Raw genomic sequence first — 17,193 nt, 5'->3', positions numbered from 1 at the left:
AGGAGGGGGGGGCAGAAGCCTATTCGTGCCCCCCCTCGAAACTAGACAGTTTTATGCATAATCAAAACAAAGCAAAATTAAAGGAAGAACAAATGGAAATCATACCATAAATCCTAATGATACAAATGAAAAAGAAGAGAAACTAGTAAGTAAATTTTGAGTTGTAAACATCATGTACAATTTATAAAGACAGATCAAAATTACACAAAAATAATAATCATGTGAATTATTCTAATCAAATATCAAAATCAAATATCAAATGAAAATCAATGATCCACATACCACAAGAGTTCAACCAGGCCTTTGAATGACCAAATGTTTGATGCATGTCACCATACATTATTAACATGTCGACATTGAATATTGGTTTCCCAGTAGGGAAAGTCAATGAACAAAAAAACTTGTTTACCATTATTAACAAGACTAAACTTTTCGTCCAATTGGGACTTACCCCAGATTTTCGGTTGACTCCAACCCTGTTCGCGGAATGACCCGGCTACTGCAACGTGACGTCAGCGACACGTGATCGCAGTAGCGGGTCATACGTGCCAGATAACTTGTGCCGTCCCCCGTCTCTGTTCAAGGTAGGTCTGTGGGCTCAGATCTAAATTGCCTCCTTTACTCCTCTTGCAAAGAAATCCAGTTCCGAATCAAGGATTTTCACAGAGACGGGGGACGGCACAAGTTATCTGGCACGTATGACCCGCTACTGCGATCACGTGTCGCTGATGTCACGTTTCAGTAGCCGGGTTCATTCCGTGAACAGGGTTGATGGAGTCAACCGAAAATTTGGGGTAAGTCCCAATTTCTCTTAAAGTGTTGGACGAAAAGTTTAGTCTTGTTAATAATGAATTCTACCAACACAGATGAACTTTCATGCTAAACTTGTTTATACCACTTGTTTTCTCGTTCCGGATGCGATGACGCCGTTGACAGGAATGAGAAGGACCATGACGCCGAGGCCTGCCAGGATAGACGGTCCGAGGGTCCGCCACAGGAAGTACATGGCCACGACGATCTGTAGCGGTGCCGCCCAGACTGAGTGGAGCGACTGACACAACATCTGGAGCTTCGTGACGTCAGACGTCATCAGGTTGACCATGTTTCCAACACTCAAGTTCTTTCTCGCGCCGTTAGTGAGTAGGAGAGCCTAAAGAACAGTTGGTACAAGGTCATCAGAGGTATTAGATTTTACCCCCACCCCACCCATACTGCCTTTTTCCCAGTCTTATAGACAACTAGAGTTCCACAACCTCGTACCCTCGCCAAATGATCCTAACCTTTATGACTGATGTATCTAATAGTATATGCGTGTTGCTCATTGATTATAAATCATATCATGGGATCTTCTTCTCCACCCGTATAACAGAAATTGTCCCAAGTATGACCTTATTAAAGAAGGCTATTCTAGCATTTATCAATAATCATACAGATCATTAGCATAATTTATATTCAAAGATGTTCACATTAACATAACATCCAAATGCCACAAGTATAAATTGCTGTCATTTACCAGTGTGGAATTATGTTAGTTTATCATTCATTATGCAAACAAGATATTCATTTTCATATTTTCTATCTACCAACATTCCTCTTTTCCTCAAAACAAATGTCAGATATTTTAATAGTCCCATCATGGAACGAAGCAGTTTTTAATTAGATTTCCTCATTAATCATGCAAGTTAGAATCTGATTTGCATAATTATCGTCTACTCATACAAAGCATCACTTCAGCTATCTACATACCAAAGGTGATGATGATGATTCGTGATTTATAGTATTTTACCATAAATCATGCAAACTATAGTTAATATCTATCAATATTTCTCTCTTCCTCAGTCACATATGTCATATGTTTGAGAGTCCTATAAATTGCAGTGGACTTATAAACTTTCCTAAATAATTATGCAGATTGGATGGTGATTTGCATAATAAGTATCTAATTATGTAGATCATCATTCAAGCTATCAACGTACCAAAAATCATTACCATCCGTCACCCCCATCTTGGGTTATTTTCTTACAACGGCAAAACAAAACCTGGTTCTGCAGTTTATGAAAAAGCCACTAAAGGGCCGAAACCTATGTCACTTATTCTCCGCCCCAAGAGTCATCGACGGTCGACCACTCAAAAATCAAGACCATGGCATGTCCAGAACACGAGATACCAAAACAGGAGTTTCAGACACACGCACACATATATATATATATATATGTGTGTGTGTGTGTGTGTGTGTGTGTGTGTGTGTGTGTGGATGAACACCATAACTCGAGAAGGCCTGGATGGATTGTCTTTTGTTATGTGGGTAGGTCTTGGGTAGGTATATATATATATACAAAAGCTACCCAAAACACAACCTTTTCGGCAAAGGTACTAGTGTATATAGCAGCACTACGGGTACATGACAATGCTGCCTTGTGTATGTATTTGTAAATCGTGGAAACAGACATACATGTACACACAAACACATACACTGACACACACGCACACAAAGCGAGAGAGAGAGACGGAGAGAGACAGAGACAGAGAGAGGGACACTCGGACAGACAGAGAAGCACCCCAAAATGCCTCAAGCCCTCACTTTCAGTTCACCTCTTTATTTGTGTGACTCAGGATAACACAAATACGCTCGTTCATATACGTTAGTCTTCCTACTGCTCCAGTGGGGGATAAAGTCAGTGTCTTTCTCTCTAGCTAGGCCCTGTAACTTACAAATAGGAGGTTATATCACCTTTTTGTATATAGCGGCGGTGACAACAGTCTTGACGCGCATGCCCCAGACGTTGGTACGGTAGCCGAACTGGTGGGTCAGGAGTGACTGTAGCATTGTCGTCATCAGAAGTAGAACCGCTAAGAGGTAGCCTTTCCAGGGCTGGGCGGACTTGTCTCTGGTAAAGGCAATCAGCCACCTATGGACACAGAATGTCCTGCAGTTAATAAAAAGGCCGCTAGGGGGCCCAAACCTATGTCACTTATTCTCTGCCCCAAGAGACATCGATCACTCAAAAATCAAGACCATGGCATGTCCAGAACACGAGATATCGAACCAGGAGGATGGCGTGAGGGCACACAATTTGATGTCCACAAAATTTGCGATGCCGCTTATAAATCTAACGTTTTTACCACTGATACTTAAATACAAACCTACGTAGACTTTCAAATGCGGGAGTGTGCATCATCCTTAAGTTAACAATAAACTAACAATAATCTACCGAATAAAAACTTGTCTTTGGTAAAGGCAATCAGCCACCTATGGAGATAGAGTGAAAGAGTGACGTGAGGGCAGACAATTTGATGTCCACAAAATTTGCGATGCCGCTTATAAACCTAACGTGTTAACCACTGAAACAATGCCGTGCTATTTGAGTCGGTGAAGGCTGGCTGCATAGGGGGCAATCAAAATAACTGAAAACAAATTCATAAAAAAGCAGCATTTGAAAATATGAGAAAAAAAGGACCTTATATTTTTACTATCACCTTTATATACATTTCTGAGAAATACCATTGATTTTTACCCAAGCTCTAGCCTGAAAATTTGATTTTTTTCTAAAAATAGGCGTGGCCCAATAACTATCGATGACGTCATCGTGACGTCATAAATTTTGCATGAATAACCGTATTGCAATAAGGTATAATATGACAAAAGCTCAAAGTCCATAGTTGACTGCAACATATAGTTTGATATACTCTTTGAATTCCTCAGCCGGGGTTTAGGTCCACCTTAAATGTAAACCTACATAGACTTTCAAATACGGGAGTGTGCATCATCCTTAAGGTAACAATAAACGAACAATAATCTACTGACTAAAAAGGGATGAAACAATTCAATAATAAACAGTCACACGAACGGTCACACGTATTTCATTGACCATAGCTCATATCAACGATTATTTGACCATTTGATACGTGTGTGTGTGTGTGTGTTTCCGCACCACTCCAGTCAACATAACTCAAGAGCCTCTTGATGGATTACAATGATATTTGGTATGTGGGCGGGTGTTGTGAAGCCGAAATTCCAGGTCGATTTTGGGCCCCCTGGTATGTGACCTTGGTACTGCAGCAGAACTTCAATTTTTGTGTCTTTTGACCTGGACGTGCTGTGGTCTTGTTATGTTATGTTGTTTGTTGTGCAAATAAATAAACAAACAAACAAAGAAGCAAACCAATCAAAAGCAAACATACCCTAGAATCTGTGGGCTAACGAACATCAGAATGTCGGCACAAAGCTTGAAAACACCACTGCTGATGAAAGTTGGTAGGAAGTAGCGAACCAGTGCTCTGTATAGGGAAGGATACTGATGCTTTGCCCCGCCCTTCGCAGTTTCTACTTTTGTCAGATTCTCAAGCTCAGACTTGTCCTTGGCCTCGGTCACTTTCTTGTTCTTGAACTTCGCTTCGTCCTTTTTTTCCCTGCGTATAAGGAATAGATAGAAGAAACGGTTAGAAGAAGGAACAGTTTCATCGCACCCCCACGAAAAATCCCTAAGCATGTGAATGGACAGAGAAAATGCACCCTCATTAAATCAGGACCCCTATCGCCCCATGTTACATCGCTCGCGAAAGGGGTCCTGGTAATAACCGCCGCCAGACATGGTTCTGGCGACGTCGCCGACACTTGCTCATTAATAATTAATGAGCTGGCCTTACTGGGCAATGAGCGGACTGACGAACTCATCTCCAGACGGAAGCCGCGAACAAGGTCGGTGGGCTTGCTCGGCTTTCGCTTTCGCAAGCGATGTAACGTGGAGCGATTAGGGGTCCTGATTTAATGAGGCTGAGAAAATGTGAATGAAGAGAAAACAGCCCTACAAGACAAAATGATAATGACCACAAATATGTTCGTTACACTCACAATTCAACAACATCGTAGTCAGTGTTAAGTTGCAAGCTTTTCTTGACAATTAGTATCATCGTCCTTCATATCATCGTTTCAAATGAGTGCACTTTACAAACATTTCATACCTCTTGTACTTGACGATCTCTTTCAGCAACTCCTTCTCAAACTCTGGGACGATGTTTTCAGACTTGTTGCAGTCCGACAGGGTATGCAGATCTGTCGTCACCAGGGCGCGTTTGTAGCCCAGGACTACAAGCCTGTTTAGAGAGTTCAAGAGGGATATATTTACCCTTCAGCAATGCAATGCAATACAATACAATACAATGTAATGCGATGCAATGCAATACAGTGTAATGCAATGCAATGCAATGCAATACAATACAGCGCAATACAATGCAATGCAATGCAATGCAATATAATGCAACGCAATGCAATGCAATGCAATGTAATGCAATACAATACAATCCAATGCAATACAATACAGTACAATACAATGCAATGCAATGCAATGCAGTGCAATGTAATACAATACAATACAATACAATGCAATGCAATACAGGTAGGCAATGTATGGTAGATAAGGAAAGGTAGGCTTGTAAGAAAGTAAATCTTTATCCACAACTACTCTGGTCAGGTAGCGTGGCCGAGTGGTCTAAGGCGCTGGTTTTAGGCACCAGTCATTCCGATGTCGCGGGTTCAAATCCCACAGCTGCCAATGTCATTATTTTTACGACAGTTTGTTCTACTAGTAGCTCATCATCATCCACTACAATATTTACAATATATATACATGTCGCACTTTATCATATTCTATTCTTTCCCTTTAAAGGAGTCCTAAACTCCAGAGGGGGAGTTATTTTCCAATAGATAATAATTTTAGGAAGTAATAATTAATACCTGTCACAGTATACGATTAAGTGCCCACTAGTCCCGTGCGCATCAAAAAGTATTCTACTAAATTCCCCAGGTGTTCCTCTATTTTCTAATTAATCGAATAAAACAACCTCAGCATATGCCTAAATACAATGTACTTGACAAGGCCTGACAAAAGTTAGGTTACAAAAAGAATGTGGGGGGGGGAGACAAATTTGTCTTGTTATGTGTTCCTTTATATCTTATCAACAACTGGCCTTCCTATTGTGCTCACCCCCCCCCCCCATTCCTGCCAAAATTATTCACGATGAAGGAAGTTAGTATACGTATAGGGAATACATGGGTAGGGTCTGCACGGGTTTAGTGAGTTGCATATTATTTTACAAAACACACCTTGTGTAATTCACCACAAGCGGAATTCTGTAAAAAGTCGGCTGGTTATGTATTCATTGCTACATAATCTAGTGGAAAATAACACCCCCTTCTAGAGTTTAGGACTCCTTTAAAAGTGTGTATGATTTACGTACGGAGTAAACCAAAGAAACGTCATTCTGGACAGGAAGGAGCTATATTCTTCAGGACTCCGGTTCTGTGGCAAACAAAAAAGAACAAAATAGTCAATTAAGTGTTCACCACGACATACATAGATACATAATCATACTTTAACGAGTTGAAGCGTCTACAAAGTTCTGCTTCCAGTATTCTCGGCTATACATCATTTCTGTCAGGTCTTTTCCACCAGTTTCTAATTCTATATTGCTCTTAAGTGTGGAGTATGGACGGCCTCTTCTACTTTTGGCTTCTGGGGTCCAAAAGAGTATACCAAAAATTCACCTAAAACAGAACGTTTTGAAAATACGTACGGATTCAGATCTATCTTACAACATTTTTACAGATGTTCACTCTCTCATCTGGACACTTTTGGCCCACCATTAGTTGAGATGTTAGAACTAAGTAATGTCTACAGAAGACTAGAGGATCGGTTGATAGTTACATTACTTGTTTTAGAATCAAGGAAAGCTATAATTTTAAGATAATTTTCAATAATCAATATAATAATTTTATTATTTTTCATAATTTCATAATTTCATAATTTCATTTTATGATGTCATAGTTTATAATTCTTATAATTCTATAATTTCATAATATCATCTTATAATTTTAGAATTTTTTAAATAATTTTTAATAATCAAGGAAAGCTATAATTTAATATAATCTTTTTAATTTTTCTATAATTTTAAGGTTTGAGAACCTACAGGATCGCTGTTGATCTTGGAGAAGAGCGGCGGCCGCTCGCTGACGGTGGACAGGATGAGCTGGATCAGCACCAAGGTGAAGTACACGTAGAACGTCACGAACCGGAATATGTCGTCCACACCTCCCTACAGATCGTTAAGGACGAAGCATAACTTAATCGTCGCCAAATGGTTGGTGCTTTACCTGATAGGTCAATGAATGTAATGCACATAGCATAGTTTAATGTGTATCAGATTTTAATGTTTATTAGGACTTTTCTCAATGTGGTTCAAGAATTTTGCGACCTTTTACGTCAAACTTGTAAGCGATGCGTAATGTTTATCAGATTGTAATGTGTATGAAGACTTTGTGTAGCAAGAACTTTGTGACGTTTTAATGTTAAAGCTGTAAGTGATACGTAATTCAGCCCCGCTGGGGCTACGATGTATTGACGGAAAACTAAACCATTCATCATAACGATTTTTCGTTAGCTAGTAGTGCAATGCGGCTTCGCTACGGCTCGCGTTTTTGGCCAAGCACACCGGGTCACCCTACTCTTCTCGATAAGTGTGTTGGGTTCTTTTACCAGCAGATAATGTGTCGTGTTAAAGAAACTGGGTCAATACGTGATGTGATTTTGCTGCAAAGCAAACAACACATGTAAGGTAGTGTTCTTAACCAATGTAAATACACATACACACAGACACACACAGACACACACACACACAGAAATTTCTCTCTCCCCCTCTCTCTCTGTCTCTCTATCTATATCTATATCTATCTATCTATCTATCTAACGATATCTATATCTATCTATATCTCTCTCTTTGTATATATATATATATATATAGAGAGAGAGAGAGAGAGAGAGAAGATGGCACCACCTATACACACACACACATACACAAATCTCTCTCTCTCCCCTCTCTCTCCCCCTCTCTCTCTCTCTCTCTCCCCCTCTCTCTCTCGTAAACTCTCTCTCTCTCTCTCTCTCTCTCTCTCTCTCTCTCTCTCTCTCTCTCTCTCTCTCTCTCTCTCCCCTCTCTCTCTCTCTCTCTCCCTCCCCCTCTCTCTCTCGTAATCTCTACCCCTCTCTCTCTCCCTAATCTCTCTCTCTCTCTCTCTCTCTCTCTCTCTCTCTCTCTCCTCTCTCTCTCTCTCTCTCCCTCCCTCTCTCTCTGCCGTAATCTCTACCCCTCTCTCTCTCCCTAATCTCTCTCTCTCTCTCTCTCCCTAACCTCTCTCTCTCTCTCTCTCTCTCTCCCTCCCCTCTCTCTCTCTCTCTCTCTCTCCCTCCCCCTCTCTCTCTCGTAATCTCTACCCCTCTCTCCCTAACCTCTCTCTCTCTCTCTCTCTCTCTCTCTCTCTCTCTCTCTCTCTCTCTCTCTCCCTCTCCCTCTCCCTCTCTCTCTCTCTCTCTCTCTCTATATATATATATATATATGTATATATATATATTTATAGGCTATCCCTTTTTGGAAAAAATGTTGTTGTTGTTGTCATTCATGGTCTGCTTGTTTGTGTGTTTGCTGTGTTTACTTTAAGGCATATATAACCAAATAATAGGAGCACTGACCTTCGACAAAGCTGAAATCTTGGAATAGAACGTGACGATGCCGCTAAGAGTAGCCAGCAGCCAGAATATGAAGAGAATTCCTGACGACTGTGTTCCCTTTAGACGTTCATACTGAATGAGGAAGCCTGCAACGCCCTGTGGTCAGAAATGACTTATTAGAAGATGGCACCACCTAACAACTATGTCACTTAGAATGTAATCATGCATTTGTCACGTAGCTAGGACGTAAATTAGATGCCGCCATGTTGTTTGTCAAACTTTAAGATCCGTGCAAAATCATTTGTTAAAGCCGAATTTGTAGATCGCCCGAAGCTCGAAAATCGCCCGAGCGTCGACCGTATTTTCCAATGAAAATCTCGGGCAACGTCCGTCGAACACTAAAACTAAAAATCCCCCATGAGATGGTACCATCTCTTGGACATGGACGAAGTCAGTATCGACTAACCTGGTAAAAGGCCAATATTGGGATCAACTTTTATTTCTAAAAATCGCCCGAAGCCCGCGTAATCGACAGGACGTCGGCCGTACTTCGGCCGAAAATGCACATTTGAAGCTCGCCAACACGTCGAGCGAGCTGAATTTTTTTATTTGTGACGGGGGCTTAATCGTGCCTGACCGAACACTCTTAAAGACGAATCAAATAAAAATGATAACATAACGTTACATATCATACTTACCATTGTTATGGTTAGGACAAGAGGCGTCACAACATGCACTGCTGGAACTACTTCACCAAATCCAAAGTCAGCGAAAGCCTTAAATAAGTCCAGTGACGTCACCAGCACTAACAAGACAGCAAATGCCTACAGAAATCAAGAGACGCACAGAAAGTTATCAAATGTTTAATATTAAATCCAATATTGATCTAAATTAAGAAAGACGAGATCAGTTCAAGCAGAGAGGGTATAAAGTATATTTCGTAACCCATCATATAACCGAGTAAAGTAAATTGCAAAAGCCCCCTCTAACGTTTCTAATGAAGTCTTTGACCTTTATTTAATGAAAAGTCAAACATTTCCGCCTTCGTCACTTACTGTCTTAGCTTTGTTGATACGGGACATCTGGATGTAGCCTCTGTTGCCCATGCGCAGATACCGGACGTACAGGGGGGCCACTGCCAACAGGAAAAAGCAGGGGACCCACACCAGCACCGTCTGCTGGAAACATGGCGTCAGGTCAGGGGTGTCCTGCAAACTGTCGTTCTGTGGTTGAAGCGAGATAGAGACAGATTAAATTTGACAATATGAAAATATATCTGTATACTATTCTTTTGCTGTGACCTGAACTTAATCCGGTGGGTATATGTGTGCAATTTTATTCAATAAAATCTTCCTGGCCAATTAATAAGCTGATCAGCTTCCTACAACAAGTCCCTAAAGCCCCCCTCTCACTGGACCCGCGGCACGCTGGCGGCGTCGCTGCGGCCGATCGAATTAAAAAAGCACTCAACGAATTTCATCGACAAAAAACGTATCTTTTAAAGCTTTGTGTGTTTTGTTGTCTTTTTGGTCATACTTGTACGTTTTGAATGATATTCCCATTATATATATAAGGTCAAGGGTAACACAAATCCAGTTTAGGACGCAGCGACGCCGCCAGCGTGCCGCGGTTCTAGTGAGAGGGGGGCTTTACTAACCAAAAACCTACACAAGCACGGGGTGTTGACATGATAAACATCTGATTCATCTATTCTACTCCCGCGTCTTCTAGGTTTGCCTACAGTAGTCTTGTGTACTATTCAGGTCGCTTTACGTTTAAAAAAAATGCCTTAACCTAATACTTAAGTTCTTTTTCTGTTGTTATTGACGTACATCTATACTAGATACTAGAAAAATAGAGAAAAATACTAGATACACCAGGACAACTGATCACCATGTGAACTTTAGCCCCTCTTATCAAGCGCAAACAGTTGATGTCAATTTTACCTCCTGTCCTCGGGACAACCCTGTCTTAATGTTTACCGCGTGGCCTCATTTCAACATACCCGATGTAACAGGCAAGAAGGTCACTTTCCAACAAATGTATACTTGCAAAAACATTACAGCAATAAAATATAATTGCTGTCTACAGAAATTACGTATAAATAGGACTGTGGACATAAATGTCATGATACTCCCTGGCGTGCATATGTACAACCGTAGTATTTACTACCAAGGACATTATATAATGTCTTTGTTACTACTATGCAACTGGAACGATTAAGATTGAATTTCAATACCCAGTCAAAGCCCATGGGTTCATCTTTATCATGGATGACAAGATGGTAGATGATCGTAGAGAAAACAACGGCAGTGAAGGACGAATAAATGATATTGTGTAAGAGGTGCTACTGATTAACAGAATTCTATCTGGGGCAGTTTGATAAGATAACGCTGTTTGATCATCTATTGTCCCACGAAAGAGGGGAGGGGCTGTAATCAGTTGAATCTATTTCGGTGGCCAATGGGTCAAAATTCAGGTCCTATAGAGTCTCATATGCGTGTGTGTGTGGGGGGGGGGGGGCACTAGCAAAGAACTCGTGTAACGACAGAAAAAGAACTTCCTATCGTTCCTTTTATACCATTTTGCGTTACATTTGGTGCTGTACTCTGTTTTTATTGACAACAAGAAAATAGGGCATTGAGTTTGTTATCACTATGTGTATCAAATCATGAAATGTTCAATAAGTCAATGTTTCAATGATTGTCATTATCATTTCTTGACTGGGAAACGGAAAAAGGCATCGTGCCAGAGTACAATAAAGTTCGTTGGTACGAAAACAATCCAATCACTGAAAAATAAGTTCAGTTTAAAGGGATGGACCCACTTTTGAGGACGTGGCACAAGAGCGCCATGGAGGTGTTTTTGTGTTAAAACTCGACAAATGCGCCGTACGTTTGGTTCATGTTTGCATAACGTTTACGAATTCAAAAAAGATACATGGATTATCCAGAGCCTATTAGTGTATCTCGATATACTATTACGAATATTTGCGACACTAGATAGGTACACAAACACTTAACGAGACAATACACCATTAACCGGTACCTACCCAAAACGTAGATCCGCAAAATCGATCCAAGTTGCTCGCCATGTTCCAACTTGTTTAGCTGATTCGCATGTCGTAGTTGGAGTGAAGACTGCCGAAGAGCGAATGATACGACACACGTACTGGCAATGTGACAACGCGGCGTAGACAGAGAGTAGAGATACTTGCAGATAATTTTATTTGTCTATTACACAGTGCAGGTGGGCGGTGCCATCGCCACTTTTTGGTTGTGAAGCTTATTCCGTGCAAAACAATAGTCACGGTGAGGCGTATAACGACGCACAGCGCCAAAAACTCTACACCGTCATCTAAATGCATATTTTGCGTATGAAGCCGAATATTAGTATATATATATACAACCGTACATTGTACAATTGTGTCTGTCAGTTTTTTCAAGCTTCATGTCAGATTATTGATATCTTAGCTGTTAAAGATTAGCTAATTGTTGATGAAGTGGAGAAGCTAAAAAAAACAGACCAAAGTAAATGAATAGAGGTTTCAAACACTATTATCTCTAGCTCTGGAAACTAGCTCGTTAAAAAGGCTAAGCACTTATTACCCATCTGGTTTTATCATGAAATTGATAAATGCTTCTTTGGCGGAGAATTGCGCACTTTGACTAATGAATGACTACAATCTATGACAGCATACCTTCCTACAGCACCTCTTGTTGCACCCCCCTCCCCATACCGATTTGCATACACAGAAATTCATGTCGTACTCCTATACCCCGGGGGTGTCACTGTGGTGTAGTGGTCTGCGCTTCTGTTACTTGCCACATCTGGCCCAAATTACTTGGACCAGAAGGCCCGGGTTCAAGCCCCGGGTAGGACATCTCTGGTCAAGAGGTGCATTGAGTCATACCAAACACTTTATAAAAATGGTACATACTTCTGAAACAGTATGGAAGTTAAACACACTCCACTGCCAGTGGACTAGCCCCCTGCTGCAGTGATTGCACCACTGTGTGGCCCAGGGCTATGAAACGGAGATGGGCACCGCCCTATACATGGTGTGGGAGGATTTTAGCTTTAACTTAACTCCTATACCCCATCCTGCTAGTAACTGAACTCTCTGAATCAGTAAACACCGACGGCGATTATGTATAACTTGTTATAATCTCAACAATACAAACAGGCTCTGTCTTATCATAATCATGTGTATACAAAAGTCAGGATGATGAAAAATGGATACTTTCATGCCTATATTAGTAACTGGAGTACGTGTGTCACTAATTTATAAGACATCTAAACAATGCTAGATATATTACATTTGTCTAATTGGCATAGTTATTCACTCAGCTCACTAATCAGTATTGAATATTCTCGGGTAAATTGTTAACGTTGCTACAGTACCTCAGGATACCCAGACGATACATAAAGCTATGTCGTGAAAGCCTCAGTAGTAATGTAATAACTAAAATTTTCAAATTATGATAACAATTCTTCTGTAACGTTACATGGACACTGACATATTCAGTAAAATCACACCAAGAACAAAACACGTGTAAACTCCTTTGGTACAGAGCAATGTTGTTTGCGTTACCATTATAGAACTTGGTTTTATTTGTCTGGAGTTCAGTCTAAGTTGATCATATATCATTCTGCAATTTAGAGACAAAATTGTATCCCCTAATTTTGCCTGGTGGGAGCACTCATACCCAGCGTTTCCGTGTATGCTTCCACATCCGACACAGGCAAGGTCTTAGCCGTATTGGAGACTTCCAGAGAATCAGTACTAGAGAACTACTGGATGAATCAAATTGTCTGATTTAGGTGTCCATGGTGCAAACACCATGAGTAGCTATAGACATCATCACGAGGAAGGCAGGATAAAATTCTGCACACGGCAGCTACAACTGGACTTGACTTTTATCCAGTCCCATATGGGCTTTGGAGGAGAACTATCCAAAAGTACCATCGCGCGATGCAGTTTTTCTCCCTCGGTACAGGTGCCGCTACAGCCGCCCAACACGGGCTCGCTCTGCCGGCACGTCACCTCGTGAAATTTCTGGAACCGAGCTGTTCCATCCCGCGTCACGCCCTGCATTAGTTCCACCACTTTCCCTTCGCGATTCTCAGCTTTGACGTACGTGGTGAATTTTTCCACTTCTTGGCATGGGTTAATATGCGTCACCCTACCCGCTCCCGGTGCAGGAAAGGCTTCCAGGTCAACTTTTGGGCCTTCTTTTCCGTAGTACACTATATGCACGTCTTGGTCGGTTGCGGGAAGAAAGGCAGAAAAACTGGAGGTGTATTCCTTCAGACGGTCAGGATAGTCTCGCTCTAAGATGCAGCTAAGGGAGTTCCGGTTCTCCTCCTGTTGACACCAGCTGAAGACGCCCTGTGGTAGAGGCTCGGTGCCGATCGGAACCTTCGGGCCTTCCGAGACGGCTGCAGGGTCTGAAATGGAAACATCACGCATGAGTGCACGCATTGAGGTGCTTAAAATGTACATACAGGAACAAGTTGTACCTACGGACTAAGACTAATACCAGTTCAATGTCTTGCAGCGTCCCCTTGTGATAAATGTGCAAAACGCAGACACATCATTGAGCGGGGAAAACAAACCTTTATGCCGATTGGCTTACACGAAGGCTGTCGGTAGTATGATTCGAAAAACTTATCCAATCACAGACAGGCAAGATTTGATAGGCAGGGTAAAACTTACCCTAGGTACTCACGACGCCACAATTGGTCAGTCAGGCGGCATTGTTCAGGACTTATCGAACTGACCAATCACAGATAAGAAATCAAATTCGTTCCGCCTACAGTACTGACGATAATAATTTTGTCCGCAAGGCGGCGCTTCAGCGCCATTGCACCGTATTTCTCCTGATGTCAGCCGGCAGATATCGGACGGGACAAGAAAACAGTAAGCACTACAGCGTTATCACGGCCTTATGAAGTTTATTCCAAGACATATCCTGTCTCACGCTGAAGTAAATATACACAGTTCGCTGTCTTATCAAACAGTGCTGTCCTTGGTTCTGAATAGTATTCTCTCACGTAAAACGACTAGCTACGTACCGATAACAGTCCCCTCTATTGCCGCAGCGACTCTGGTAGGACGTATTGTCTTGTACGTTATAAATAGTAGTCCTCCTATTACCATATATAGTATACAAGCAAATATATACGTCCTCAGAGAGTCCCTCGCGATGATATCATAAAATGTCACTGCTTCAATTTAACGCTGTATGGTAGTTAGCACTCTTTGCAGGAAACCGAACCGTTTTGACAGAACCGTAAACACGCGCCAGATGTCGCTTATTTCGAGAAACACCTCATAGAACCGTGTCATGGAATGCATACTGTACCTGTAGAGCAGAAACGATGTAGCGAAGCAAAGATCACTTTAAGTGGGATATCTAATTGAGGCCTTTTATGTATTTTCGTTACAAGATTGCCCGAAAAGATCTGTAAAGATTTGGGGATGAATATCTTGTCAAGGTCCAGTGCTAGACGTACAGATGTGAATATATGACTGATAACGCCGCATGTTTGCTTACAGATGTTCTGGGTCAAGCCTTTCCACGACCTCACAAGACGTCCGGACGGGTGATTTATGAGTACGGACGTTTTGATAGATCGTTCTACCAAACAATGTACGTACCATCTCTTTGCTTGCAAATAGTGTGTATAGAACGAGGTCATTGGACTTTTTACAATTATCCCGCGGGAAACAGAATATTGAAACGTCAACTCCTTTCTACCTTAGAAATGAATGCGCATTGTGAAGTTGTCTCAAAACTATTTCTGGTTGATCTGACTGAAACTATTCACTCCATCTTACACATTGACACATTTCTCCATCCTTTCTTTCAGTGCTAATCGCCTAATTCCCCCTAATTCTAACCCTAACCTTGTCCCTAACCATAACTGGAGTCGTCCTGAACCTGGTGCCGAATCGTCATGGTGCCGAATTGTCACCGATACTTCACAAGTTGGGGGTGTCCCTGTGGTGTAGTGGTCTGCGCTTCTGGTACGACTTACAAATTACTTGGACCAGAAGGCCGGAGTTCAAATCCCGGGTAGGACACCTCTGGACAAGAGGCGCATTGAGTCATACCAAAGACTTTATAAAAATGGTACATACTTCTGAAACAGTATGGAAGTTAAACACACTCCACTGCCAGTAGACTAGCCCCCTGCTGCAGTGATTGCACCAACAGTGTGGCCCAGGGCTATGAAACGGAGATGGGCACCGCCCTATACATCAGTTATGGTGTGGGAGGATTTTAACTAACTAACTTCACAAGTTCAGCCGGTACCCAATCAGACGTTTTTAATTTAACTCGCCAGTTACGGTTGCCAGTTGCACCGTAATGTCTGACATGTGTTGAACAACATCCCCGTGACATTGAACAAGGTGTTCCCACTAACAACACACGTTTGTCTCTTACCGCTACATACCGTCGTCACCCCCTGTTACAAACCGCTCAGCTGCCTACTTGGAGTTTTCCCAGCCATGCAAGCCCTGTTCACACCGCCGCTTCCTTTGTTAATTTTGTTGTTGCGGAATTCCGGCAACTGAAGAAACAACCACGGGGGCTTCTCCGTTCCGCCCAAGGCATCTAAGTATGTCACCTGTTAAGCCCCTTTCTATTGAGTCCTAAAAATAGTTCTGTTGACAGACAGCACACCTGAGTTGGCAGTGTGGTATTTTGTTGAAACTGCGACGTTCAGAACATGTTTGTGCGCCTCACGTGCGTTACTTAAGCTGTACGCCAAGTTAAGCACATGTATTGTATTACCACGAACAGGCGACTTGTCAATACACCCCATCTGTTGTCATAACATTGTACTTGCTAAGTTTCATTGCTTCTTTTGAGGGCTTATGATAATATCAACTCTGGGCTCGGACGCACGGAAAAGTACAGTCGGACAAAACGTCCGACTTAATTCTTTACTCGCTTACTGCTAAAGAACAAACCAATATTTGAAAGTCAGTGAAGGGAGCGATTGCTTGATATGATAATGATGATATGTATCCATGACAATTTGAATGTCAAGTTAAAAGTGTTTCGGTAGTAGATGTCATCATGTGAACCACCAACACAACCTGTGTCGTGTTGTATAAATACGAATAAAGAAATAAATTTGTCTTTCAAAGATTCACTGGGTCAAGACTTCTTGCAATGTTAAGCAGCCCGCATTGTAAAGTCCAAAAGTCAATTTGTACAAAGCCTACGACCGAACACCTCTAAATGGCCTACACCAGTCGGGTCATGAACTAGACTCTACCAGCCTCTGCGGGTCGCTGGGAAAATAGTAGAAATTGGCCAAATAGAGTCAATTGTATGAAGTGGGTCGTCTACGGAGATAGGCCCAATATTGCAACTGCGGATGGGAATGTTATCCTCCATGGCCAAAGTCCCCCGGCAAATGTTCTCTCTATAGCCGACACGGTTAGTCTGGTAGAGACTAGTCATGAACACAGCTAGCTGTCGTGTTTTGCATGTTTTTTTGCCCATTTTGCGAAAAACGTGAACCCGCTAGAAATGTCAATAGTGCCAGTTAACCGGCCCGAACAATGTAGCACGCCATGCGAGCAGGGCCCACCGCGGCTGTAGGCCAAGAGGTCCCGTCTGGCGAGACGACCAACAGACTCCCTGTCACGAGAACGTCTCTGTTTCCAAGT

General features: G+C 42.0%; 2 protein-coding genes across 2 annotated transcripts in view; both read right to left on the bottom strand.

The window, feature by feature from the left end:
- The window catches only part of LOC136439529 (multidrug resistance-associated protein 1-like), a 31,175-nt gene extending 19,580 nt beyond the window's left edge, over positions 1–11,595 (bottom strand). Inside the window, exons 1-10 of the mRNA XM_066434946.1 lie at positions 11,554–11,595; positions 9,557–9,724; positions 9,200–9,325; positions 8,523–8,657; positions 6,967–7,092; positions 6,238–6,299; positions 4,963–5,094; positions 4,183–4,410; positions 2,726–2,909; positions 896–1,150 (exon numbers count right to left, since the gene is read on the bottom strand). Coding sequence (XP_066291043.1) covers positions 896–1,150; positions 2,726–2,909; positions 4,183–4,410; positions 4,963–5,094; positions 6,238–6,299; positions 6,967–7,092; positions 8,523–8,657; positions 9,200–9,325; positions 9,557–9,724; positions 11,554–11,595 — 1,458 coding nt within the window. The remainder of the gene's footprint in view (positions 1–895; positions 1,151–2,725; positions 2,910–4,182; positions 4,411–4,962; positions 5,095–6,237; positions 6,300–6,966; positions 7,093–8,522; positions 8,658–9,199; positions 9,326–9,556; positions 9,725–11,553) is intronic.
- Positions 11,596–12,649: 1,054 nt separating this feature from the next.
- The window catches only part of LOC136440842 (uncharacterized), a 14,728-nt gene continuing 10,184 nt past the window's right edge, over positions 12,650–17,193 (bottom strand). Inside the window, exon 3 of the mRNA XM_066436980.1 lies at positions 12,650–13,952. Within this exon, the coding sequence (XP_066293077.1) occupies positions 13,366–13,952 (587 nt within the window). The 3' untranslated portion in view covers positions 12,650–13,365. The remainder of the gene's footprint in view (positions 13,953–17,193) is intronic.

This window comes from Branchiostoma lanceolatum, chromosome 8, assembly GCF_035083965.1.
Source record: "Branchiostoma lanceolatum isolate klBraLanc5 chromosome 8, klBraLanc5.hap2, whole genome shotgun sequence".
Lineage (NCBI taxonomy): Eukaryota > Metazoa > Chordata > Leptocardii > Amphioxiformes > Branchiostomatidae > Branchiostoma > Branchiostoma lanceolatum.
This window is presented reverse-complemented; position numbering and strand designations above follow the sequence as displayed.